The following is a 25,473-nucleotide window of genomic DNA, read 5'->3' as shown; positions in this document are numbered from 1 at the left end:
TGACAAAGGTTTACCTTGTAAAAACAGTTTGCTGCAGTGACAGCTCGCTTTAAACTGAGGTGTACCTCACAAGAAAACATTATGTTGCCCCTTGGTGGCTGGTTGCAGTATTGTCCATAAACCCCACCCTCTCCATGAGGGAAAAAAAATATTAACTAACTACAATTGTTTTGGTTGAGCTTTCGAAACTTTTTGGTGTTGATGAACATCAGACACACAGGATTTGTCATGCTTCGACACATTCATGGTCGATTTTTCATTTGTGTTTAATAAATAATCACCAAATATATTTATCAAGTTTATATAAAAAAGATAATATAATATGCAATTACATTTTAATAGTACATGTACAGTTGAAGTCAGAATTATTAGCCCCCCTAAATTATTAGCCCTCTTTATTTTTTTCCCCAATTTCTGTTTAACAGAAAGATTTTTTTAACACATTTCTAATCATAATAGTTTTAACAACTCATTTCTAATAACTGATTTATTTTATCTTTGCCATGATGACAGTAAATAATATTTTACTGGATATTTTTTAACACACTTCTATACAGCTTAATGTGTCATTTAAAGGCTTAACTAGGTTAATTAGGTTAATTAGGCAGGATAGGGTAATTAAAGTTATTGTATATTAATAGTTTGTTCTGTAGACTATCGAAAAAATATAGCTTAAAGGGGCTAATAATTTTTTTCCTTAAAATGGTGTTTACATTTTTTTTCAACTGCTTTTATTTTAGCCGAAATAAAACAAATAAAACTTTCTCCAGAAGAAAAAAATATTAATATTGTGAAAATTTCCTTGCTCTGTTAAACATAATTTGGGAAATATAAAAAAAATAAAAAATCAAAGCGAGGCTGATAATTCTGACTTCAACTGTATGTTCCAATATAGTATATAAATAAATATTTTTTATGTAGCTAATATATGTAGCTTTGAACATATGTAGGCACTTTTAGCCTTGTGAAGTTAATTAAAAAAAAACTGTTAAAAAGAAATGCAACATAGCCTCATAAACAATGTGTCTAGTTAGAGGGCAAACGTAGATAAGAAAATAAATTGTTAATATTTAACATTTTTTCCATCGTAAAATGAACAAATGCCATATCCACCACATCTCAATATACTTATCTATGAAATAAATTATGGCAGTCAAAAATAGTCATTTTTGTGTCTAGTTTGGCCAATCTTTGCACAATGTATCCAATAATTATACATTTGTCGATGAAGTAAATTAGTCCCTCAGGAACAAATGCTGAATTGTACACCTGTCACACTCTAAAATGTAATACTAATTTGGTTAAGAACTTGTTAGAAAATAAATAAATTGAATTTCTCTATTGAATAGAGCATGAACTCATAAATTTTGAAAACAATTTTAATGTGTGATAAGAACTTTAAAAAAAAATAAAAATAAATGTTTGTGATGGCGGAAATGACAGGGTGGTAGTGGAAATGACAATGAATTGTTATTAATGTAGAAAAACATTAGGTTTTTATTAGAAAAATGGATAAACTCTTAAACTCCCACTAAACTCAATTTACAAAAAAATTACTAAGCATAACCACACATAATTTTGCATGTGTAAAGCTGAGTTTAATAAAAAAAAAAACTGATTTGTCTAACATGAAGAAACATCGCACACTGTGAATAACTGATTATCATTCATATATATATATATATATATATATATATATATATATGTATATATATATATATATATATATATATATATATATATATATATATATATATATATATATATATATATACTATGCAATTTGCATAGTTATATTGCCATACGTCAGACTTCTATATTATTTATAATTTTTTTCTTTCCGATGCAATTACGAGCAGAGATAATAATAAAAAACAAGACAAAAAAGAGAACCTGAGAAAAAAAAACATAATTGTTTTTATTTATTTATTTTTGATGCCAATAAACCACAGAATGTACAGAAAAAATAACAATTCAAATTTTTGGACTTTTATCAAAACAACGAGAAGACAGGAAACCCCGCCTCCTAACAGCGTCCATTTTGGGCAAAGCAGGAAGTTGTCTTGTGGGGAAAACCTCATGACAAACTAAACCGATTCTTGTCAAATATCAATAGACAAATCCATCGCTCTTTGTTTTTGTTAGAATATTTGATCGTTGTGTGTGTTGCTGGTCTATAAGCGAATCTGACCATTTGTTTTTGCAGTTCTTGGCTTCACGCGCGTCGCAGAGGTCGCGACGACAAACGGAGTAAATAAAAACAGGTAATTTTTCCAAACATGTTTTATGTCTAATTATGAATTTGGATCAGTCATCAGTGAAAATGGTGCACAAACCACAGATTTCTGTCAGTGAGAACATGAGTGTGGAGTCTAAATTAGCCGCTTATGTAATGCTGTTGTTGTCTCGATAGCGTCTGCTGCAGAATCGAGCGTGTTATTTATAAACCAGTAAGACCACAACTCGGCTGTAAGATGCATTTACGTTTATTTGTTTGGTCGATGTAGCTCTAACACAAATAGTTTAACAAAACCATAACGTATAAATCGTCGTGTTGTATTTTGTAAACCCCGTGTTTTGTTCATACAACAGGTCAGGATGGCAGACGACTTCGACGTTGAGGCCATGCTAGAAGCTCCTTATAGGAAGGTGGGTGGGCGACCGGAAGTTACCTGATCTCTTCTCTGTTTTTTCCCCTTTCTTTTTCTTCCTTTTTTGTTCGATGGGTGTTAATGGATTAGTTGACCCAAAATAAAAAATCACAAGTTTACTCACTGTTCCAACCTGTATGGTTGTCGGTTTTTTATGAGGAACTCAAAGATTCAAATAGAAATAGCACATTCAGTGATTAAGAACTCTTTCAATCTTTTATTAAATTGAACATTTTGATTTACTATGCCAGTTTCATGCCACACAAGAGTACAACAGTCTGTTTCCGGTAATATCACTAATTTAATCTATTTACATTGATTTATCCCTTTAACAGCCCCACCAAGAAAAAAAATGTTTGGATCGCATATCTTATCTCCTAATGTCGCTAGTTAACACACTCAATGCATCAAACACGTTTCATAATTTATAAAATATTAAAAGCCGCTTTTCTACTATCGTGCTGAATCGTTCTTTAGGCAGAAGCGCTCCATCCTGTGCCAAACCAGGCCAGACAGCACAGATACAGTTTAATTTTCCACTATCGTGCTGCAACAAAACTGTTTACACAAAACGCATGAGTAGTTGCCTTGGCAACGCAATGCAGGGGTGATAGCGTTCCGGCACCACGCCGGATTTCCGGCGTACTGTGGCTGCGGGGGAAAAAATCAGGTTCACGGATATTGATCTGTCATTTCTCTATTCACAGAATTCACTCACTGCTGAAAGCGCCGGATTGTTTTTATTAAGTGCCATTTTGTGTGCTCGTGAATCATCTTTTGAGTGTAGACGCCATGTAAATAAAAGATTAATTGTGTAATTTAGAGAGCTTTATAAATTATAACGGATCTTTATGAGATCTCTATGAACTAAGATTAGTGACGCTTTTTAGTGATAATAAGAGGAGCGTGCTTTGCACTTTCCAGGCTATAATCCATTCAGAATTTGTATGAAACTTTCGTTTTCGGCACATATACGCTGATATGTTTTGGGAATGACATCTGCATATTTACGCTGGGTTTATTCTCGAAATAACGGTAAAGCAATAGACGGGACAAAAATATATTTCCCCCTTGTCCTTAAACAACTTAGTGTTTCAGCTATGAAATAGTTCAGTTTTGTATGTAGCCTAATTGCAAAGTGTTTATATTTAGTTTCGTTTTTTTATTCAGCTTATTTAGAAAAACGTTTGGAGCATTTTTTATTCGTTAAAAATAAGTTTTTTTTAACGAACAGCGCCCAGCGGAAGACCATCATTGACTGTTTGATCAGTTTGCCTTCTCAGATCATCACGACTTGCCTAAAATAAAAGATATAAAACAGTTCAAGTATAAAACAATGGTAGCTTAAACGTTAAAGAATGTGTGCTATTAGGCGCATAGTTTGCTTATAAAAAGCTTGCAGGACATCGAGGCGCCAGAGCAATCACTTGCATTTTTTCAGTGGGAGCAATTTAAAGTTATCCGTCATTTTTACTCACAAAGTACGAGTAATACATCAAAAAACGTTACAGCGTTTTTATAAAATAAAGAAAACCAAAATTATGCCCTTTCTGTCGTCTGGTTTTTGAACAGGAGCGCTTAACAAAATGAAGCAAAATGTATATGCCTCACAGACATAATACAGGGATCGAAATTGCGACCATTTTGGTCGCATATGCGCCCGAAAATATATCTATGCGACCTAATAATATATTTTGGCGCATTAGTGCGACTGCAGATAATGGTTGTAACCTGTTTTGATTTTTTGTAAAAACGTGCTGAATCGCTCTTCCCTGTCGCTATATTGGTTCATATTAGCTGTCAATCACTCAAGGTATTCCGCTGTCAGATGAATGGGAAGGAGCTTTAATGACCACGGGAAATACAAACGGCTGAAGAATGAAAACTTAAAGCATGCAGGTTTGCAAACCCCACCTAAAGTTGAGGGCGCAGATGAGAGCGATCGTGACACGTGATGGATATCTGCCAGCTGAGATCAATCGAGTACGTGCTTTTCGGAGAAAGCGCCCGAATCTCGATGCGTTGCATTCACTGCGTGTTCAGCGCAAATGTCCGCTAAAAGTCAAATCTAATACTGTACATATCATTGCCAAAGAAGCTCGCCTTTACTAAGTTTACACTGAAACTGCGGCTCATCATAACAAACAGCGGTTTTGCGCCGGTGGTCACAGCAAGAATCCTGCTCAACCTGCTCATAAATTGGGTCGGCTGAATCGCCTGCTTTCCACTAACAGAAAAATTAAGATCAGCTCAGACTGAATCTTTAAATTGACACAAACTGAAACCAAAACTTTTAAAGAGTGATAGAAGTGAGACTTTACTTACTTTTTTTTCCGTCTGTTCTTTTTTGAGGTGTATATTATTTTTTATTTATTTACTGATGACTGCTTTGCAGCTTTCAGCATTGAATTGAATTATTTATTAAATTGACATTCATATAAAACAGCACAAAATAAATATTTCTTACTGCAATGCTTCATTTTTGTTTGATGCAAACTATACATTTATTTTTCATAAAGTAACAGACTTTTTATAGCAGATATTCATGCACGTTCAAGGCAGTTCATTGTTACTATTATTGTCATTTTCATTATCATTAATATTCTATAATTATTAGACATTCATTTTGGAATTATTGCACACAAATATCAAGTCATCACAGCATTAGTTAGATAGTTGTTTCTGGTTTTTGTTAGTCCTATTGATGTTGTTTTAAAATACAATAAATACCTTAAAAAACTATTTGCAGCGGTGCTCATTCATTTTGGTGGGTGCTTCTAAATTTTTTTTTGGTGCTCCTAAATATTTGAAGTTGGGAGCACCGGTGCTACCAAGTAAAAAAATTAATTTCGAGCCCTGTAATAAATATATTTATAGAAAGCTTTAAATTATTAATTAACGTAATAAAACAAATCAAAAACAAAAAAACTCCTTCATGTAATCCGTAAAGATGAATTTCTCTCTAAAGGCGAGTCCAAGAGGAGATTGCCAGTCAGGATCTTTGCGACACTGACTCAGAATAAGTTTATTAATAAATAATTAAGATATGTCCTTACTCTTTCCTCGACACATTCATTGTTATTTGTTTTTGCCGGTGCTTGGGGCGAGTTTTAGCTTATTGTGTGCGCTTGAACGCGGATTCACAGTAGCAGTTTTAACATGGAGTGACACGCCATCTGACGTACAGATGACACTGGCACATGCCACTGAGTGTAGTGACACTTCCGGTGGCACGTCCGGTTTTCCACTGTCATGTGTCACTCGCTAGTGGCATGTGTAGTGACCTGTGTCACTCAGAGTGTCGCGCTGCATGCCACTGCAGTGACATCGACACCTGGCGAAGCTTATGACATCAATAAACACGAGCAAAACCATATTTAATCATTACGCGACTTTTAACCTAATTTATCGCGTCGCAAGTTAGTTTATTTGCTGAGCTACTCCACGATGTTTTAATTTAAACGCATTTATTTTATGTATTCGTCGTCATACTTCTGTACGTAATATAGTCATTTGACAGTACATGTCAGTCAAATTTATTGTGGCATGCTTATGTATGGGAGGGGTTACACTTATCTGTTGTACTGTATATTATTGCATCCTGGCAGTTCCTTTGTTCCCTACAATATGGACTTCTCTATGTTTTTAATTCATTCATTTATTTTATTATTTAACTTATTTTCATTTTAAGGTATTTTAAATAATATCCTTTAAAAAGTTATAATAAAATGCATGTTGAAAACTCATAACATATATGCATGTAAGATAACAGGTGTCATTTGCCTAATGATTTTTAAATATTAAAGCAAAGAGACTAATAAGATTAATGTGCTTATAACGTGCTTATACTGACACCTACTGGCACATGTCACAAGATCACTGACACTGGCATGTGTCACTGACATTACTGGCATGTGTCACTGACATTACTGGCATGTGTCTAAAAAGAGCCACTTGACAATAATGATGATCAGGGTTACACATAGGCTGTTAATATATTTGGGCCCAGGGGCCCACAAGTTATGTGTTAAAAGTGCGTTGCATACATAATACCCCCACCCCTACTCACCTCAGGGGCAAGGAAAAAAAGTTCAGGCTCAGGAATTTTTTCCACTATCAGCCCTGGCAATGTAAACAGCTCCCTTTGTTCAATTAAATTTAAATAAAAGCCGAAACTATTTTTTTCGTGTTCATAAAAACGAAAGCAACTGCGTAACTAAACCCTGTTAAGGCTGATTTATACTTCTGCGTCAAACACAGCGTATGCTACGGCGCTGACGCATAGCCCTTCGCCGTGGCCATCACCGTCACTGACGTGCACCTCACAAAAAATGTAACTACACGTCGCAACAACGCATAGCGCAAGCTCTGTGATTGGTCGGCTTGGTAGCGCTGACGACTCGGGGCGGGACCGAGAGCCGCGCGAATGGCGGGAACCCAATGTAGCGATTGTTTACAAGTGTGGAGTCCCGTGAAGGAGCTCCGGATGGAAAGTTTTGTTTTGTGTTTACCTCATAGTTAAAGTTGCTGCACGTCCGCTGGTTCCTGCCTCAAAATGAGCGAGTTTGAGCCACTTGTACATCCCGGAAGTGTTCAGGAAAAGCAAAAAAGCAGCGAAGAAACTCGACACAGAGGAACATTTACACCTCACTGCCAACTAGCATTTCGGAAGTGTTTATGCAGACCAACAGAGACAGCGCAGAAGTATAAATGCACAGCCACGCGCGTTGCCTGCGCCGTGGGTTACGCTGGTCACTTGACGCAGAAGTATAAATCAGGCTTTACGCCCGCTCTATCAAATAGGGGTGCTAAATATAGTCATGGCACCTTTATTTATTTAGAAGTATATTGCACGGCTCTGGCTAAATTTTATTTAGAGGGAAAATTACCAAAATGTAAAGTGATGATTAAAAATGATTAGAATAGTGCATTTGTATCATAGTGGCTGAAATATAATTTTGTGCAGGCCTTGCCAAAAGTGAGCGGGCACTTTCACTAATAAAAAAATATAGCACTTAAATTTCTTAATTTTTGACAATCAATTAAACTACACAGCACATTTATATAAAAAGTTGATAATGATATAAAATATACTACATTTTGATGGTAAACATAACCCTTTAAGCGATGGCTGTTATTTGTTTCAGTATTCAAACATTGAATAATAAATGTATCAAGTGAAATAAAAAACGAATATGAAACAACATTTGCGTAGCTACCCAGTATATATTAAAGATCACCGAGAACAAAAACACAGAAAAATGTTACATGCACCCATGAATGTCAAACTTATGTATAACTGATTCATAATGGCCTATAGCTGAAACGATGAAAACGGCTCATTTTGTTATTATAAAACATTCGTCAAAACGTACAGTTTTTTGAGTAAAACATACTATTTTTTTAGTAAAAGCAATACCGACATTTAAGAATACATATTTATTTAATTCATTAATTCGTTTGACTTGTTTATTGGTGCATATATAGGCTTTAATATAAATCATACAACAGTACCTTGGACAGACAGTGCCACTCCGTAAAGCTTTCAAGCAAAGTCCATAAAAGTTATAAAAAGAGTTGACTTAAATCGTAGAATTTTGGACAGCCGACATTACAACACGCTGTAACCATCCTTCAGGTGGGCTCGCCGGTAATAAATTAACAAGCCATCGGGGCATTTATTAATTGCAGTTATTGCCAATAAGTGCAGTTATTTCCTCGTTAAAAGATTCTGCAAGTTCGTGTTCCATGGATATAGTGATGTTGTTGTGGACATTGATGATGTTAAGTGTCTTTATTCGTTGTATTCAAAAAGGAAAAAAAAGGCTTTCAGCAGTGCATATAGTCACTGGTAAAGTTCTTTCCTGGATCAGAGCAAGTTTTTGTGCGACCAAATGCAGCGCTGCTTGCAAACTCGCATTCAGTCAGGTGAATTAAAGGTCTCATTGCCTAGGATTTCAATCAAATTAAATCAAACTCTGGCCATAAATAAAATAATAGGCTATTTTATTGTTTTAAGATTTTAGATGACAGCTTTGTAATTATATTGTACTTGGTTAACTGTATTCACGTCAATGAAATAATAACTTTAATAAATAAAATATCTTCGTGAGAATGTGATGAGTTATTTACTTCTCTGCCAGAGACTGCGCTATGGTTTTAAAACTTTTTTCAAACTGTATCGTTTAGACCTGGATCATTTTCTTTATATTAAATGTAGTGTAGTTCACTTTTGGATGTCTGATGACAAGCGCGCTTCCGCTGAGCCAGCTGTGGTAGCTTGGCATTAGAGCCGCGACGTCAAAGCACAGAATCTGTCAGCACATTTCAGCATGGTTGTCTAACCGTGCCGAGAATTCCGGGCTGAGAACAATTCTGATTCCGTTCCAGGCTCAGTGGAGAAACAAAGGTAATCGTACAGAAGTGTTCTTAGAATGGTTCAGCACGATAATGGGAAAGCGGCTAACCTCTACCAAATGGTAGATATATCGATTTATGGTAAAAGTACCGGAATTAATACATATACTTTGAAAAATCTGAAAATATAAAGTGAGACACCAATTTTTAAAAAAAAAATAACCAAAATAAAACATTTTTGAAAACTAAATCATCTTTATTTTTTAAAGTATGCCAAACAATGTTTCAGATTTTCATTTAACATGATTTTGAAAATGATGTTTTATTGTAAAAAAGCAAAACCAAAAACTAGTGTAGTAATGCAACAGAATTATGTTTGTTTTATTTTTTTAATTTTCCTAAACCAACAATGCGGTGTAGTGTGAACAATTATTTAAAATGGCCATTCTTTAAATGACTTTAACCGTTATTATTTAAAACGTTATTTATTTAATGGTCAATCGTTTGGTAGAACAGGCAGTTAAAGGGTTAAAAGAAATCCAATGTAAACTATTGTAACCATTACTCTGCAAAATATTTAAATATTTGTCGTTGTGCGCATATTTTGCCAAAATGTTATTTTGTTTTACCTCATAGGTGACTTTGGGTCATACTTTTAACTCTTCAACAAAGGCTATTTTGACATCCTCATTAAAAAAAAATAAATAAATAAAACGAATAGAAAATATCCAGGACTTAAGCCAGTAAAAATGTGGTTTGTTGTGTTGTGGACTGTTGTTACTTTGTGTAAGAAAAGGCTTAAATTTGATGTTGTTTTTTGGAATTTTAAAACAGTTTCCAAACTATTTTGACACTCTTGGCACATCAATGGTAGTTGAAATATGCACTTTAAAGTCAAATCCTTGAGAATCTGTTATTTAGTAATCAGAAAGCTTTCAACATCATAAATGAATACACACGTTTGGCTTATTTCACCCATAAAGCTTCCATATTGCACATTGAAACAAACTTTCATGTGCTACTTTATTATTAGTAATTGTTATCAATATGTTGGGTCTTTTTAATTTCTCATTTATATTCCTCAGAAAAAAAAGTAAATGATTCCATTCAGGTTGGAATGACATGGGTGGATAAATGACAACCTAATTTCCGTATGTGTTTGAGCTGAACTTGTTTTCATATGGTTGCTCAGAAATCCTGCGTTTGTTGTCTGTGCATGACTGAAATTTTCTAATGTGTAAGAGAGAGAGTTATGTTGTGAGTTATGATATCCTGAACGACAAATAAATGCCCATCTATCTCTCTTTATAGACTTGCCTAATGATAACTCACCTCTACTCCCCTGAATACATCTTTGATTCCAGTGTGAACTGTGAAAAAACCTAAGGTAGTAATTGCGCAGTGTATTAATGTACTTTGATCCCTTAGGTAAACAAAAATAGAACGCTATCTTATAAACAAATCAATTTCAGAACAAAATCTAATGCAGAGGCAGAAAAATAAACACTGTCACTCAAGATTATATATATACACTCACACACACACACACACACACACACACACACACGCACGCACACACACACACACACTAAAGTAAGGTCAGAATTATTAGCCCAAATAATTTTTCCCCAATTTCTGTTTAACAGAGAGAAAATCTTTTGGTCAACACATTCCTATACATATAAGTACTCATTACTAATAACTGATTTATTTTATCTTTGCCATGATGACAGTATATACTATTTTACTAGATATTTTTCCAGACACTGGTATTCAGCTTAGTGTGTTTTAAAGGCTTAACTAGGTTGAATAAGTTAATTAGGCAGGTTAGGGTAATTAGGCAAGTTATTTTATAACGAGGGTTTGTTCTGTAGACTATCAAAAATCTATAGCCTAAAGAGGTTACCTTAAAATGTCTTGTAAAATATTAAAAACTGCTTCTATTCTATCCGAAATAAAACAAATAAGACTTTTCCCGAAAGAAAAAATGTAATCAGACATAATGTGAAAATTTCTTTGCTCTGTTAAACATAATTTGGGAAGTGATTAAAAAAAATCTAAATGGGGCTAGTAATTCTAACTTCAATTGTGTGTGTTTATATATATTTATATATTTATTTAGTTATACATATATATATATATGTGTTTACCAAAGCAGCATTTATTTATAAAAAATACAACAGTACTTTTGTGGATAGTATTACAAATTAAAGTGATTATTTTATTTATTTATTTATTTATTTTTGGTAAATCAAAATCAGTCAGCCTTTATATTTTTATTGTTTACTTATTTAGTTGCCACTGTTACAAGCAGTAGCAATGAATTAAGTTTCTTTCATGAATAGAAATCAAGAGATTTTTTTGAGCACATTTTAACAAATATCTTAATAATAGTTTAATTAGTTTTTAATACACACACCAAACATTTGGAATTGTATTGTAGATTCGGTACACCTTGCATACACTGTAGACCTTCATCATAGTGATAAATGCTATTAAAAATTATTAAAACTTCCAAAAATATATTGCATTGGAAATATTGTTAATTTTAAATTTCTCTATGGTATAGCCTGCTCATTGCTCCTGGATTTGTAAATTTAAGACCTGAAATCTGATGTCATCGTAGGTGTTCAAAGGTGAAAAGAATGGAAGTCTTCTATCAATTATTTTTAACTACATGAATGCAATGCTGTCTCTCTACCCAGTTACTTTAAAACCATTGCTGCTGATGACATTTGGTTTGTGCATTCTCTTTTTATATTTCCATACTTACTATTACAAGAATATGCATTTCTATCAGTAAATATATATATATACATCTTTCTGTTTTTTTTATTAACAGACATTGTTAAAATTATAAATATACATATTTTGGTCAAGTTTGAAGTTGTATCTTTTTTTTTTTTTTTGGCTGACTTTGATGCGGTGTCTTTTGGGAAGCGATATGACTAAGCCGTGTAAATCCCTGTCTGCTTCAGGACAAGCTGTGAGACAGAGATGGCATCGAGCTCTCACAGTGCAACAGCGCAATCTGGGGAAGATCACAAGGACTGACATCCTCGACTCTGGAAATTTAGCATCTCTGTAGCATGGCTACAACAAGACTTAGGCTTTAAATAGCAGGGTACTTATATCACGTCCCTGACAGTCTCCCCAAAAAATGTTCTAAGTTCAAGACCTTGAACTTAAATCATACTTTTCAGATGTTAAATATCAGACCCTGCTAGCATCTGCTTATTTAAATGGGCTATATGTAGAAATTAGCATTTTTTGGCCATTAACTGAACTGTGACCAGCAACTTAATATTTGTGCTCTCTCTTATGCACACACAACATACTACAAGTGTTTCTGTTCCCCAGTGCACTCAAAACAAAGTTTGTTTTAGTTATTGGGTTAAAAGTAAAAAAGCAAAATGCATTTGTAGCAATATACTAGTAACAGACATCTAGAAAGATGCTACACTGCTGACATACATTAAGACTCCGATTTGAATGCATGTGGTGGATTTAGTTCAGGTACTTGACGAAAACATCAAATCTATTTGGTTTTTTTTTTTTTTTTGGCAATAATGTCCAAGGTCTACAAGCCTTTATAGAAAACCCATGAAATTTGGATAGGTCTCGTTTTTCAACTTTTACATATGATGATTCATACAAGCAAATTCTTTCATATAGCCCTTTTAAAACAGATTGTGATTACTGTATATCTATTTATAAAAATAAACCATGCAAGCAGTTTGTCATAAATGAACCTACGATAGTAGTATTTCTGTCGTTTTTTCTTGTCCCCCTCCCCTCTCCACCTCCAATGTTTCCACCTGTTTCTGGCACAACGTTTTTTGTCACCCATGTTAAAGAAGTTCTGTATTCAACGCTGTTTAAGCAAATTAATTCACCTTATCAAACCCCTTTGTTTATATTTCCTTGCATAAATGTGTATAACCTGTACAATGATGCTTGTCTTTTTTCGTTTTTGTAAATATATTGTGTTTACATACACCTATGTATATATTTTAAATGAATACTTGTTTTATTTTTACTATATTATGTACATCTTAAAGGGATGGTTTACCCATAAATTTACATTTTCATCATTTACAAACCTTTTTGACATACTTATTCTGTTGAACACTAAAGAACATATTTTTAAGAAACCTGTAACCATTAGCATCCATAGTATTTGTTTTTTCTACTATGGAAGTCAATGGTTACAGGTTTGCTGATTTCTTCAAAAAGGTTTATTTTGTGTTCAATAGTATAAAGACTTTAAATGGTTTGGAACCACTTGAGGGTGAGAAAATATTCATTTTTAGGTCAATCATCTCTTTAAATATTGTCATTGTCAATGCATTGGAAGTTTCTGTCACCCAGAAAAAGTCCTTGTGTCAGTGTGTAAACATAATTGGCAGGAAATCTGATTCTGATTCATGTTGTTCTCTTTTTCAATGCTGTTCAGGGTGAAAGCAAGTCATCTAGCGCCAATGGTCACAATGAGGAACGCAGCAAGAAGTAAGCAAATACCTGTTTTTACGTGTGTTTATTTCTTTTTATGCTTAAAAAAGCTAAATTGGTGTTGTTTTTCTTTACTTAAAGGAAAAGACGCAGCCATAGTCGAAGTCCAAGCCCAGGCCGAAGGAGGAGTAGAAGCGGGGGTCGCAAAAAGAGCAGAGAGCGCCGCAGGAGTCGCAGCCGTGAGCGGAAGCCTTCACGGAGCAAAGAGCGAAAACGTTCACGATCCCGCAGTAAGGATCGCGGTGGACGTAGCCGTGGACGCAAAAGCCCTTTGTGAGTTAAACCCTCACTTTAATTAAGTGTAGAGGCTACATTCTGATGTATTTTGTGCAGCTTTGTCTTTCATTGGATTGTTTAGGGGGTTCACAGTGGACGTAAAATATATAGGTGTTTTTTACACAAAAATTACAGTTGGGTACATACCTTGCTTTAAAGGCCTAGTTCAGTAAAGCTGGGGGTAATAAAAAAAATGCTTCTTTTTTTCTCTCTATTAATAAACAATGGCTTAATTAACAAATTGCACAGGCTTTTAAATAAATATTATTTCAATCCTAATTTTCTTAAGGATATTTAGTGAATGCTTTAACTATTGCTAGTACATTATTATTAAATTGTTATAATTTTTATTTTATTATTGATATTGTTAGTTTTAATTTATCATTTAGTTGTACTCTATTTAAATAAATTATAGGTAGGTAACACTGTGGTCATGGTTCGTCCCCTCATGTTTTATATAACATACTAAATGTAAAATATGAGTTAAGGCATTTTTTTGGATCAGTTCATTTCTTACCCATGGTTTTAAGTTTCAGCGTTATGGGTAATGAAGTTTTCTGTCTGCATTTGGCTATTTTAAAATTATTTTATAGCGACAAACTGTCATTTTGTCTTTTTGTCACAGTATGGGGCAGAAATTAAATGGTGGTCCTGGAGGGAAGACCGGCCCACAACATTTTCCCAAACACAGGTGATCTCATCTGTGACTCTTGCTACCTGTTGAGTGTGTGTGTGCTTGTTGTATGTGTATTTGCTGTATGTATATTTGTTTAGAGTAATTTGAACCTGAATCAGTGATCAACAAAAACTAACCAAGCTTTCTCAATCTAGTCGAAAACGGTCTCGGAGCAAAAGCCCATTTAAGAAGGAGAAAAGCCCATTCAAGAAGGACAAAAGCCCATTTAAGAAGGACAAAAGCCCTGTCAGGTGAGATGCACATCACTGTCTGCTGAAGTACTGTAGAATTAAAGTATTTACACAAATTACTCCATAGCCAAGTTGGACAATCTGAACTTCAGCGGACATTCACGCCGCGTTAACCAATAAGGATCTTTGTATTTTTTGTGATGTTAATTTCAATGCAAAGAAAGTCAAAGGTCATTCAGAGAAAAATTCTTGAATATATATGTACTTTATTAATGGTTGCAGAATGGCTTATGTAGTGGGACGATTCACAAAATCTCTATTTCCTGAGGGAACGACATGTGTTTTAGTGTTTATTTACATGTGTGTTTCTTCAAACAGGCAGCCGATAGATAATCTGAGCCCTGAGGAGAGAGATGCCCGTACGGTGTTCTGCATGCAGCTCGCTGCCAGAATTCGACCCAGAGATCTGGAAGACTTCTTCTCAGCAGTAGGAAAAGTATGAAGCCCCAGATTAAATCATGTTTGTTTGTGATCTCCATAATAGTTCCTTTTTACTGTTGTTAAATGACAGACAAAACATTCTGTTTTTAAGGTCCGTGACGTCAGGATGATATCAGATAGAAATTCTCGGAGGTCGAAAGGCATTGCCTACGTTGAGTTTGTGGATTCAACATCAGTCCCACTAGCAATCGGCCTCACAGGACAGAGGGTGCTTGGAGTGCCTATCATAGTCCAGGCCTCACAGGTCAGAGTAATTTTAATTCTGCACAAATGTTCTTTCTGATGTTTAATATAATCTATGGGATTCATTTTGTTAAATTTTTCAATTCAGGCTGAGAAGAACAGAGCAGCAGCCATGGCCAGCATGCTCCAGAGAGGTGGCGCAGGGCCCATGCGGTTGTATGTGGGTTCGCTGCACTTTAACATAACCGAGGACATGCTCAGGGGTATTTTTGAGCCCTTTGGAAAGGTTTGTATGACATTTTAAAGCATCATTATTTTGCTATTTATTTTAGCATTCATAAATAATCAGCTAAAGGAGGATAAAATAGGCAGGGAGTGAATTTGCTAAGCTATTTATTTTTCTGTTTTCAGATTGAGGGCATCCAGCTAATGATGGATAGTGAGACTGGCAGGTCAAAAGGATACGGCTTCATATCAGTGAGTTCATCAGAATGCAAATTTCTTCAGTTTAAATAGGTCTTGTGATGTCTAGGCATGGGACGATAACCGGTATAGTGCGGTTTGGAAAGGTCAAGGTTTTAAAACCAGCAAAATTTTCTGCTATATCGTTTCTATGATATATGTAAGATTATTTATCAGCAGAAAATATATCCAAATATGACATTTTAAATTGTAAAGAAATCTGTGTTTTTGAAACTAATGAAGACAGCAGAAGTCAATGATTTATTTTAATTATTTAGCCTGAAATGTTTACTGTTACAAAATACTTTACTGTTACAAAATATGTTTCCGAAAATAATATTTTCTACAAAGAGGAAATTTTTTTTGTTTTTTACCTAGAAATTGGAAGAAAAAAAAATTTAGAGCACTAATCACAATACCATGAACCATGATGTTTTTATCCAAAGGTTATCATACCGTCAGAATTCCATACTGGCCCATGCCTAGTGATGTCCACACTGAGCAAAACATGGACAGAATCATTGTATCAAGTTAACTTAGTTTAAAGAAATGATGACTTTTATTGCTGTTGCATAGCAATAATAATGTTTAGAAATTGTTACTGTACATTTCAGAGGTGAACAAATATAAAATCTTACATTTAAGGAAAATAATTACAAATCTTATGGTATGTATTTATTTTCCCTTCTATTTTCTTTTCATTCTGACTGGTAAAGGAAGCACAACTATGTCTATTTGTTCTCATTGGCTGTCTGCTTTTACAGTTTGCAGATGCAGAATGTGCTAAAAAAGCCCTGGAGCAGCTAAATGGCTTTGAGCTTGCGGGGCGGCCAATGAAGGTGGGTCATGTTACTGAGCGATCAGATGCCTCTTCAGCAAGCTCATTCTTGGACAATGATGAGCTGGAGAGAACTGGCATTGACTTGGGCACGACAGGTCGTCTACAGCTGATGGCAAGACTTGCAGAAGGTGCAGATTGATAAATTAGTGTTATTGTTTCTCCATGTACCAATGCCTTATTCAAACAACTTGTGTTTTTGAGTGCTTTGTTTTTCAAACTAATACAAATATTGATATTGTATCTGAATTTTTTTCCCTTTTCAGGTACAGGACTACAGATTCCTGCCGCTGCTAAGCAAGCCTTACAGATGAGTGGCTCTGTGTCATTTGGAAATATGCCAAATGGTGAGTCTTGATTTATTTTCATATTCTAACCTGAGAAAGCATTAGATTGTAAGACCCCAAAGAGGAAACACGTTTCATATTGTTTATATTGAATTCAGTGATTGTGAAACTTTTTTTTTTGGTCACTCTCACTTTATAGCTATAAACTGTTCAACATACTACTTGGTACTTTTTTTAGAATTTAAAACCAAAACTTAAAAACATACTTAAATTACAATTGGCTAAGAGTGATAGCCATTTACAAATAGTCCTGCTCTGGTTATCCCTCTACAGTTACATCAGCTCTGCCTCCACCTATGCTGAGCTTTCAGTGTTGTTACGAAAAGGGTGAAGCTGATCAGATTGTCATTGTCACATGACCAGTCCAGTTTGCAGCATTCTGAAATATTTAGAACTTACTGAGTTCAGAGTTTTAGTTTTTTTCCTATGAACTGCGATGCTTACCTGCATGGCGTAAGGTATGGTGTAGTGTGTGTAGCTATGTTTTCATCCAAAAATGTGAATAAACCTTATGCTAAACTTGAATATAAAGTAAAAGATGTGTGTATAAAGCAGCGTTTCTATCCAGAGAGTCAAAGCGAACATAATTGTCACTTTCTGATAAACTGGTGCCAAATACCAACAGTAAAAACGGAATTTACTACAGTAGGAGAAGCTGCTTGAATCTTTTCTTTATTTAATAAATGACTTGGGCATTTGAAGGCATCAGACGCGGAGCACAGACGCTCCTGATTCTGGAAGTCATTAATAATATAAGAACACAAATACTGAGATGGTTAAGGCATTTTAGAATGACAAAAAACAACATTTCAGATGTTTTACAATGTGCTCAGCCTGCTGGTATGGCTTTTTGTTCGGTAAAAGTGTTTTCATTGTGGTTTAAGCGCATCTTTTCTTATCTTAACTTTATCTTACTCAGTTATGTGCATGTTTTTTTATGCACATTTTTAAAATTATGTGCATCTTGGCGTTTTCATCCACTGTTTTTTTATGCGCTTTTCCAAAATGTGCATTAAATAAGTGGATGGACACGTAGCTTGTGGCAGTTATTTATGTTGTTTGTGTATGTTTTTTTCACTTACAGCTTCAGCAACACCTCCTCTTATTCCCAATCCTGGGATGAACCAAGCTATGAACCTTCCAACCCAGCCACTGGCCACACACTGTTTACAGCTCTCCAACATGTTCAATCCACAGATGTGAGTTGCAATAATTCTAACACTAGTTTAAACCTTTTTTCACCAGCACAAACCAGGTTTTAGTTTGGAGCTAGTGCTTTTGCCAGTTTAGATCTCCTTTATCTTGCAAGTCTTCTGAAAGTGTTAATTTTGTCAATGAAATTATCTTGCTAAAAACAGAAACTAGACAGGTCTGCTGCACCAGTCACATGGCTGAATGCGCATGCACCGGTCCACTCATCTAATGAACAGCACAATGCTGCAGATTATAGCAAAATTATTATTGCTTAGTTTGTCTAATCTTTTCTAGACAATAATGGGCAGTTCATTTATTAAATTATCGGGTTAGAGTATGTGCATTCATAGTTTACTAGCATAGATGACCTGTCAAATTATAAAAATTTCAAAGTACTTTGCTTTTCCACCGGCTTCAGAGGTATGGTAGAGCCAGGTCTGATGCCATTGCATACTTCTCATCTTTCCCAGCTACACAAATGTGAAGGGTCCAAATTGGTTGTTTTCACATGACATCATTGATGATGCACGAAACTCAGGAAGTGATTCTTCTACATAGGAATCACCATCAGAACATCAGCATGTGTCTGTTTTTTTATGTTGTTTATAATTGTTTAAATCGGTCAAAATAAGAAATGCCGAACAGCTTTTATAGACTTCCAAAAGTTTTTGCTCATAAATGGGGAAAAGTTCTGCTGGCTGAAAAAAAAAAAATAGAGGAAAAGGCAGCATGTAATAAACATTTATTCAATACATCCATGTGTACAAACTTTTGGATTGCTGTCAAACAAGCGCAATATTTGTTTGACAGCACCAACAAAGATGTTATACAGTCCTAGCTATGTGTATAAATATGTTAATGTGTTCTATAAAAATACAAACACCACCACAATTGTACAAAATCCAGGAGAATATAAACAACCCCGCTATGTAATCGCTGTAATGAAATCTCTGTCTTGCTTTGCAATAATTCATGCATTTACTGGCATTTTTGGTGGAATTAACAACCGTAACATCTATATGTGCAGCAGCGGTGAAAGTGTGATGATGGTAAGTTCCTCGACAACAAAAATGAAATGTAACCATTGCGGCTAAACAAGCTTGAAATCAAGCTTGATCATTATTATTTTGGAGCACTTTTGCACCCTATATGAATAAATGAATAATAATGTAGACTATGTGTATACGCTTTTGTACGCTTTCATTATTATTTTTTTATTATCATTATTATTAATGTGTTAGGTAAGTTATTTCGTGATGTCTGGAAGATATCTCCATGGGGGAAAAGTATAGTAATTTATAATGAACATGTTTTAAACCACATGGTAAGTTGTATAACTCTTTGTTTACGAACGCTACAGTATAGGGTAAACTGTGGTGCATTCACGCATTGTGGTGGTGTATAATTATAGCGCTGAGAACTGAAGCCTATTGATTAATTTATTTATTACTACAGTTGTGTCATACGACAGCAACAATATAATTGCTACAACAGTTTAATTCAAGTAATTATCTATTGTATGCTTCCAAACACTCTAGTATTTATTTTTTCATGTAACATAATAGGTTTTACAGTATATAACGCCTTGATGACAGGCAAATATATTTTAGTTCAGTAAAAAACTCGGACCTCTTTATGATTTAAGGATCATGCCTAACATATGTGCCTATTTTCTATTTATACCACCTTTGAAATATGGTGTAAAATATACGAATATCCGGACTTTCCTCTATGTCTCCCATTCAGTTTTTTACTTTCTGACCTCCATCGGAATTTCACACATCACCAGAACCACGTGATTGAAAACAACCTATACGAAGGTGGCATCAACAATGCATCGGCATCTATATTAATAACTTTGCAAACTTATACCAGCATCCAAACACAGGGAATCCAACCCGTTTATGCAGCTCATCGTAGTTTGCTTAGGCAGGGAATATAAGAGATAATAACATTCGAGTAATGCAGTTTATTTTGAATAGACAGGGATTAGAAAATGAATGTGGCTTTGTCCAAAAGCTTAGGTGGCAGACTTGTTACCTCGCTAATGTCGCTACCCTATCAAGCAGTGACACTCCATTCACACGGGCCGTCTGTGTTAATGCTTGACGGAGAGCATGTCTGAAGCTTCACACTGACACAATTATCATAGTGACGACAGCCAATTACATCAGCTTGCACCACGATAAAAAAATAAGAGTGAAAAGATGTATATAATGATTGATCATGAAGCACCGGGTGATTTTCTTTGACAAATGCTGTGTGGAATGATTTGTGGTTAAATAATAATACATTCTCGATGTGCTGCTTTGTAGGGAAAATGAACCTGGCTGGGACATTGAGATAAGAGATGATGTCATTGAAGAATGCAGGAAACACGGAGGTGTAATTCACATATATGTCGACAAAAACTCTGCTCAAGTAAGTGACAACTTTGATGATGTTATAAAAAATGTTGGGGACCATTTTGAGTGCTTTTTCCAGAAGCAAATTCCTAATTGCAAGGGTCTGTAGATGATAAAGATCAAGTGTGCCGCAAGCCTACGTTTGAGTGAAGGTTTCGGCCGTTAGATCGCCCCCTGGGGGCTGGCTGCAGTACAAGTCATAAAGCCCGCCTCCTCCGTGTTAATGAAGGAGACTTGAGCCCAAATAAAAAAAAATATTACACTTGCAATAAAATGTCCCGAAAGATGGTTCTGGTCGATTAAGGCACTGGTTATTGTGCTGAAATAGGTGCAGATCTTCATTTTTGTAAACAGTTTGTTTTTAGCATTAATTTAATGCTGGGCGTGTCATCGTGATTGACAGCTGTGATTGACAGTTTCTCAAAGCGCGGCGTCTGAGCTTCGGCAGGAGACTGAAGTGTTATTATTCGATTTCTGTGTTATTTTACCATGACAAAATGAGTTCAGCAGTAAACTATAGTTTCTGACATACATGATCCTGGTGGAACACTGTTTATTCGCTAAGTTCAGGGCTTTTTCGGGCTTTATTAGTTTGCTGATACACGCCTAGCCACCCAGATAGCAAAACACAGTTCCGGCTAGATTCTCGCCTGCCGGAGACTTATCTCTTAGAGCTCAGATTGACTAATGTTACCTCTGCTGGACCTACTCCGGATGCCTGGAGTCACTACCCAATTCCAGCCCGAGTCAATCGAGCCAGATGCGGCGGTCGAGCGAGCCGGCGCTGCCGCATGCGAGCCGGAATCAGCCCGCGACGCCGCGAGTAAGTTATGCGCTGCGGCCTGGAGCTGGCGCGATTGAATATATAAAACCCTCATATTTGTTAACGTTATTACATCCATTTGTGTTGATATGACAGCAAACGCATGCTGAGTTTGCTAGTTGATTTTACATAAAGCGTTTGATTGGAAGCTCGACTCTGCTCATTTTCGCGGCTCCTCCTCTGGCTCCATCAGACAATCCTTCTGCGCATGTCTGGCTCCAATTTCAGCAGTCTTTTGCGACAGTTTGTGCCCGTCAAGCAGGCGTTTTGCCCTCAAGGCGTTCAATGGGAAAAAGGGCTGTCGCGTCGTCCATATTTTTTACAGTCATTGATAAAGATCCAATCAAAGTTGTATTTTTTTTTTTACTCTTTCCCTTTGAAACTGAGCGTGAAGGGGAGTGGCTTCAAATTTTACCCCTAAGAAACGAGACAACACTACAACACCTGTACACGCCATCATGTCAACGCAAGCTCTTGCTGTATATGAGATTGACGATGGCCACTGCTGTAGTTATTGTGTTATTTTTTGGTATTTATCTTTAGGAAATCACTGAAGGCATATATCATATTATCATAACGATATAATGTGGCAATAAGCTCATCACTGTACTGTGCATTTACACCGTGACCATATTCATCTATTTAAAAACAAGAAAAACAACATTAACATTATAGCAGACACTGTAAAAAAGTCATTCCCAGCCACTAGACTTTTCTGACAGGGTATTTGAGTGTCATCGAGTGACATATGTAAAAGGATGTTGTGGGACTACTATACAGGAGTTATTATTAGGAATTATAAAATTTAGCAGTTTTTTTTCAAGTTTTTTTTTTTTGGCAAGATGGTAATACATAAATGCCATTGGGCATGTATTAAAACATATGCTTGTTTGTTGTAAAAATTACAAAACAAATACTGATTTGTACATCTCCTGACTTCGGTGTGCAGCTGTGCCATTGTAGCTGGTGTATTCTGGGAAATTTTTGTACCCCTTGGTTTTGGGTTTGGTCCTGTAAAAACTCAGTTTCAATGGCTATCTAGCCCCTAACCTTAGCCCTACGCCTTCAAGCTTAAGAGAGTTGGGACACGCCTATCCCTTCACGTGAACGCACAAAATGAGGGCTAAAAAGAAGAATTGGGATTGGGCCAAAGTGGGTTATTTCACTGTACAAGTTTTGTGAAGATGGTGTCTTCCCCATGTTAAAGGGAGTATTTGACCTAACCATCCACAACTGTGACAAGTGAAATGTCAATTTTAGAAATTATTTCTCTTTCTGCAACATCACGGCTGAAAGACCGCATAAACTACTATGACAGTGATCACCTCAGGTGCAGATTATGTGCTTTATTCAGTGATAAATACTACCAATGTGTGTTTAAATACCATTTTACATGACATTTATTCCCATACTGAAAGTGGAAGCAGGGGCAACGCAGTGGGTAGCACGTTTGCCTCACAGCAAGAAGGTCGCTGGTTCAAGCCTCGGCTGGGTCAGTTGGTATTTCTGTGTGGAGTTTACATGTTCTCCCCGTGTTCGTGTGGGTTTGCTCTGGGTGCTCTGCTTTCCCCCACAAGTCCAAAGACATGTGGTACAGGTGAATTGGGTATGCTGAAATTGTGTATGGATGTTTCCCAGTCATGGGTTGCGGCTGAAAGGGCATTTGCAGCGTATAAAACATATGCTGGATAAGTTGCCACTTCATTCCGCTGTGGTGACCTCAGATTAATAAAGGGATTAAGCCAACAAGAAAATGAATGAATGAAACACTGTTGCAACTATTTTCAACTAAAAGGCGACAAGCTCTGCCCGAAAAGTCGCTAAAAGTCGATAGATTATGTCATACATTAATTTGCATATTACTGACGTCATCACGTTCTGCCATTTCTGTTTGTTTAACAGCCTATGGTTAATGAAGGGGGATTTATATTTGCACTATGCTTTATTTAAGCATGTCAATTGAACTAAATTTATTGCTGTTTGAATACAGTATAGATGTGTAGTGAATTTGCAGTAATCTCTCAGGTGTAATAAACTCAGACAAGTTCTGAAATTGTCTCTAAACTATCTGTTATTGTGAACAAGAAAAGAATAAACGGTCAAATTAAATTGTTAAAATAAAGGAGAAGCAGATCGGTTTGACTGTACGAGAAATACCCTCTTGCTGCCGGTGCTAAATCATTTGCCGTCGGTACGCAGTGAAGAGATCTGTTCTCGGGTTGCAGGTGGGAGAGACTGCTGTAAGAGGACTGGGCTGCCTGTCAGTGCTCTGAGGCGGGGGAGGGGTCGTTGAGAAGAGTAGGGACGGTACAGTATAGACAAATGACAGGCTATAAAAATCTCCAGTAACACAAAATATAAACCTACAGCAGTCACTCAGCATGCACTTTTTGATAATGATTTGATGATAAAGAGGTTTAATATGCGTCAATTAGGATTATAAACCTTACCATTCGGTTGGGAGTGCAGAAGCCTATTCTCCACTTCTGAATGCCTCTGGTGGTATTTAAAATTTTCTGTCATGTTGCGTCCAGTTCGATCTGACAAATGGCTTGGCTTGTCACTGGAGACTTGTAGCACAATAGTTTATTTATGCCAAACATCATTTGAATATTAAGTAAAGATGTTCCGTGAAGACATTGTCAATTGACTACTGCAAATATATCAAAACTCAAAATCTTTGATTATTAATGTGCATTGCTTTATTTAGACATCTTTAAATTTAATTTTTTTTTTTTAAATATTTAGATTTTTTTAAAGCCTTAGATTTAGATATTCAAATAGTTGTTTCTCCTCCAACTATTTTCCTATTCAAACAAATAATACATCAATGGAAAGCTTATTTGTGTTTTTTTTTTACTGGTTTTATGTTTTTTCAGGTCCTGGGTCATAAATATGTCTAATATTTTTTTTTTTATTCTTTGCAGGGTAATGTTTATGTAAAATGTCCAACTATCCCAGTAGCAATGGCTGTTGTCAGCTCTCTTCACGGGCGGTGGTTTGCAGGTAAATGCATCTCATTTTCTCCAGTTTTCCAAGCTCCTCTAGAGGAGATCTTTGCCCAGCTGTTTGACATTAAATCCAATCTCCTTCCTTTTAACAGGTAAAATGATCACAGCAGCCTACGTGCCCCTCCCCACCTACCATAACCTGTTTCCAGATGCTGCCACAGCCACGGAGGTCCTGAGGCCCATGAACCGGTGATCCAGCCAGTGGTTTAGGCTCGGACCTCTGCCTCTTCCTGACCCTGCTTCATCTTGAACCCCAATGCATCTGTATATTTACCGTACAACCGCTTCCCAAATGAACTGCTGTGAGTCTGAGACAGTCCTGTCATGGAAGGCCACCTGATGTATGAAACTAGATCTCACAGTCGGACTGTATTTTCATATTGTATTGTAGCTGGAGCGTGGATCTACAGTTCGAATCACCCTCTCTGTTTCGTCTGTAGTAGTTAACACAAAGTTCAGATCAGCTCCCAGCTATATGTACAGTGGTCTATTGATAAGTGGAAACCTATAACATCATTGCTGTCTCCGGATGAGCTCTCGTGACTCCTGAAAACCGGCTTTGAAGGAGTTTCTGCCGTTTTCTTGAAAGGTATTTGAACTTCTTTCTGTTTGCTTTTTCTTTTTAAGGTATAAAGAAGGTGTCTTCGGCTGTCAAGTCAAACATGTTTTCATCAGTCTTCGTCTTTTTATGACAGACATTGTGTTGTGAATTATTGGTTCGTTGTTTATTCTTCACTTTTAAGCAACCAAAAAAAAAGTTTTTGTTTTTTGTTTTCTTCTGGAAAGAGTCTTCTCGAGCTGTTAAGTTTTCTGTAACAACTTTGAATTTATAACTTTTCATAATCAAAAATTGATTTTTCTAAAAGTCTTCTACTTATTAAATAACTTTCACAACACTGTGTAACAATGACTTTTGTCTGTCTCTTTGTGATCAAAATCAAATGTTGTAAGTGCACAAAACCTCAAAAAAGGGGCTGTTAGATAAAATTTTTTGTATTACAATCTAGGTAACTGAATGAGGTTTTTGTAAACAGTAAAGGAAAATA

General features: G+C 35.8%; 2 protein-coding genes across 16 annotated transcripts in view; one reads left to right on the top strand and one right to left on the bottom strand.

Moving 5' to 3' along the window:
- Window positions 1-2,029: 2,029 nt before the first annotated feature.
- Window positions 2,030-25,334, top strand: rbm39b (RNA binding motif protein 39b). Of its 15 annotated transcripts, none has more exons than XM_087263294.1 (20): window positions 2,032-2,264; window positions 2,414-2,469; window positions 2,593-2,649; window positions 10,320-10,395; window positions 11,635-11,746; window positions 11,987-12,132; window positions 13,465-13,517; window positions 13,602-13,793; window positions 14,422-14,487; window positions 14,628-14,723; window positions 15,042-15,159; window positions 15,256-15,408; window positions 15,496-15,633; window positions 15,759-15,824; window positions 16,574-16,778; window positions 16,914-16,994; window positions 18,079-18,193; window positions 20,504-20,609; window positions 24,344-24,422; window positions 24,520-25,334. In XM_087263294.1, the coding sequence occupies exons 9-20, from the start codon at window positions 14,423-14,425 to the stop codon at window positions 24,618-24,620; spliced, it is 1,323 nt and encodes a 440-aa protein (XP_087119420.1). In that variant the 5' UTR covers window positions 2,032-2,264; window positions 2,414-2,469; window positions 2,593-2,649; window positions 10,320-10,395; window positions 11,635-11,746; window positions 11,987-12,132; window positions 13,465-13,517; window positions 13,602-13,793; window position 14,422; the 3' UTR covers window positions 24,621-25,334.
- Window positions 5,004-25,473, bottom strand: part of csf1b (colony stimulating factor 1b (macrophage)) — a 73,373-nt gene continuing 52,903 nt past the window's right edge. Inside the window, exon 8 of the transcript XR_015497281.1 lies at window positions 5,004-5,035. The gene's annotated coding sequence lies outside the window, so the exon portion shown is untranslated. The remainder of the gene's footprint in view (window positions 5,036-25,473) is intronic.

This window comes from Danio rerio, chromosome 8 (assembly GCF_052040795.2).
Source record: "Danio rerio strain M-AB ecotype USA chromosome 8, GRCz13ab, whole genome shotgun sequence".
Taxonomy (NCBI): Eukaryota; Metazoa; Chordata; class Actinopteri; order Cypriniformes; family Danionidae; genus Danio; species Danio rerio.
Note: the sequence above shows the minus strand (reverse complement) of the source record. Positions and strands in the feature narration are given on the sequence as shown.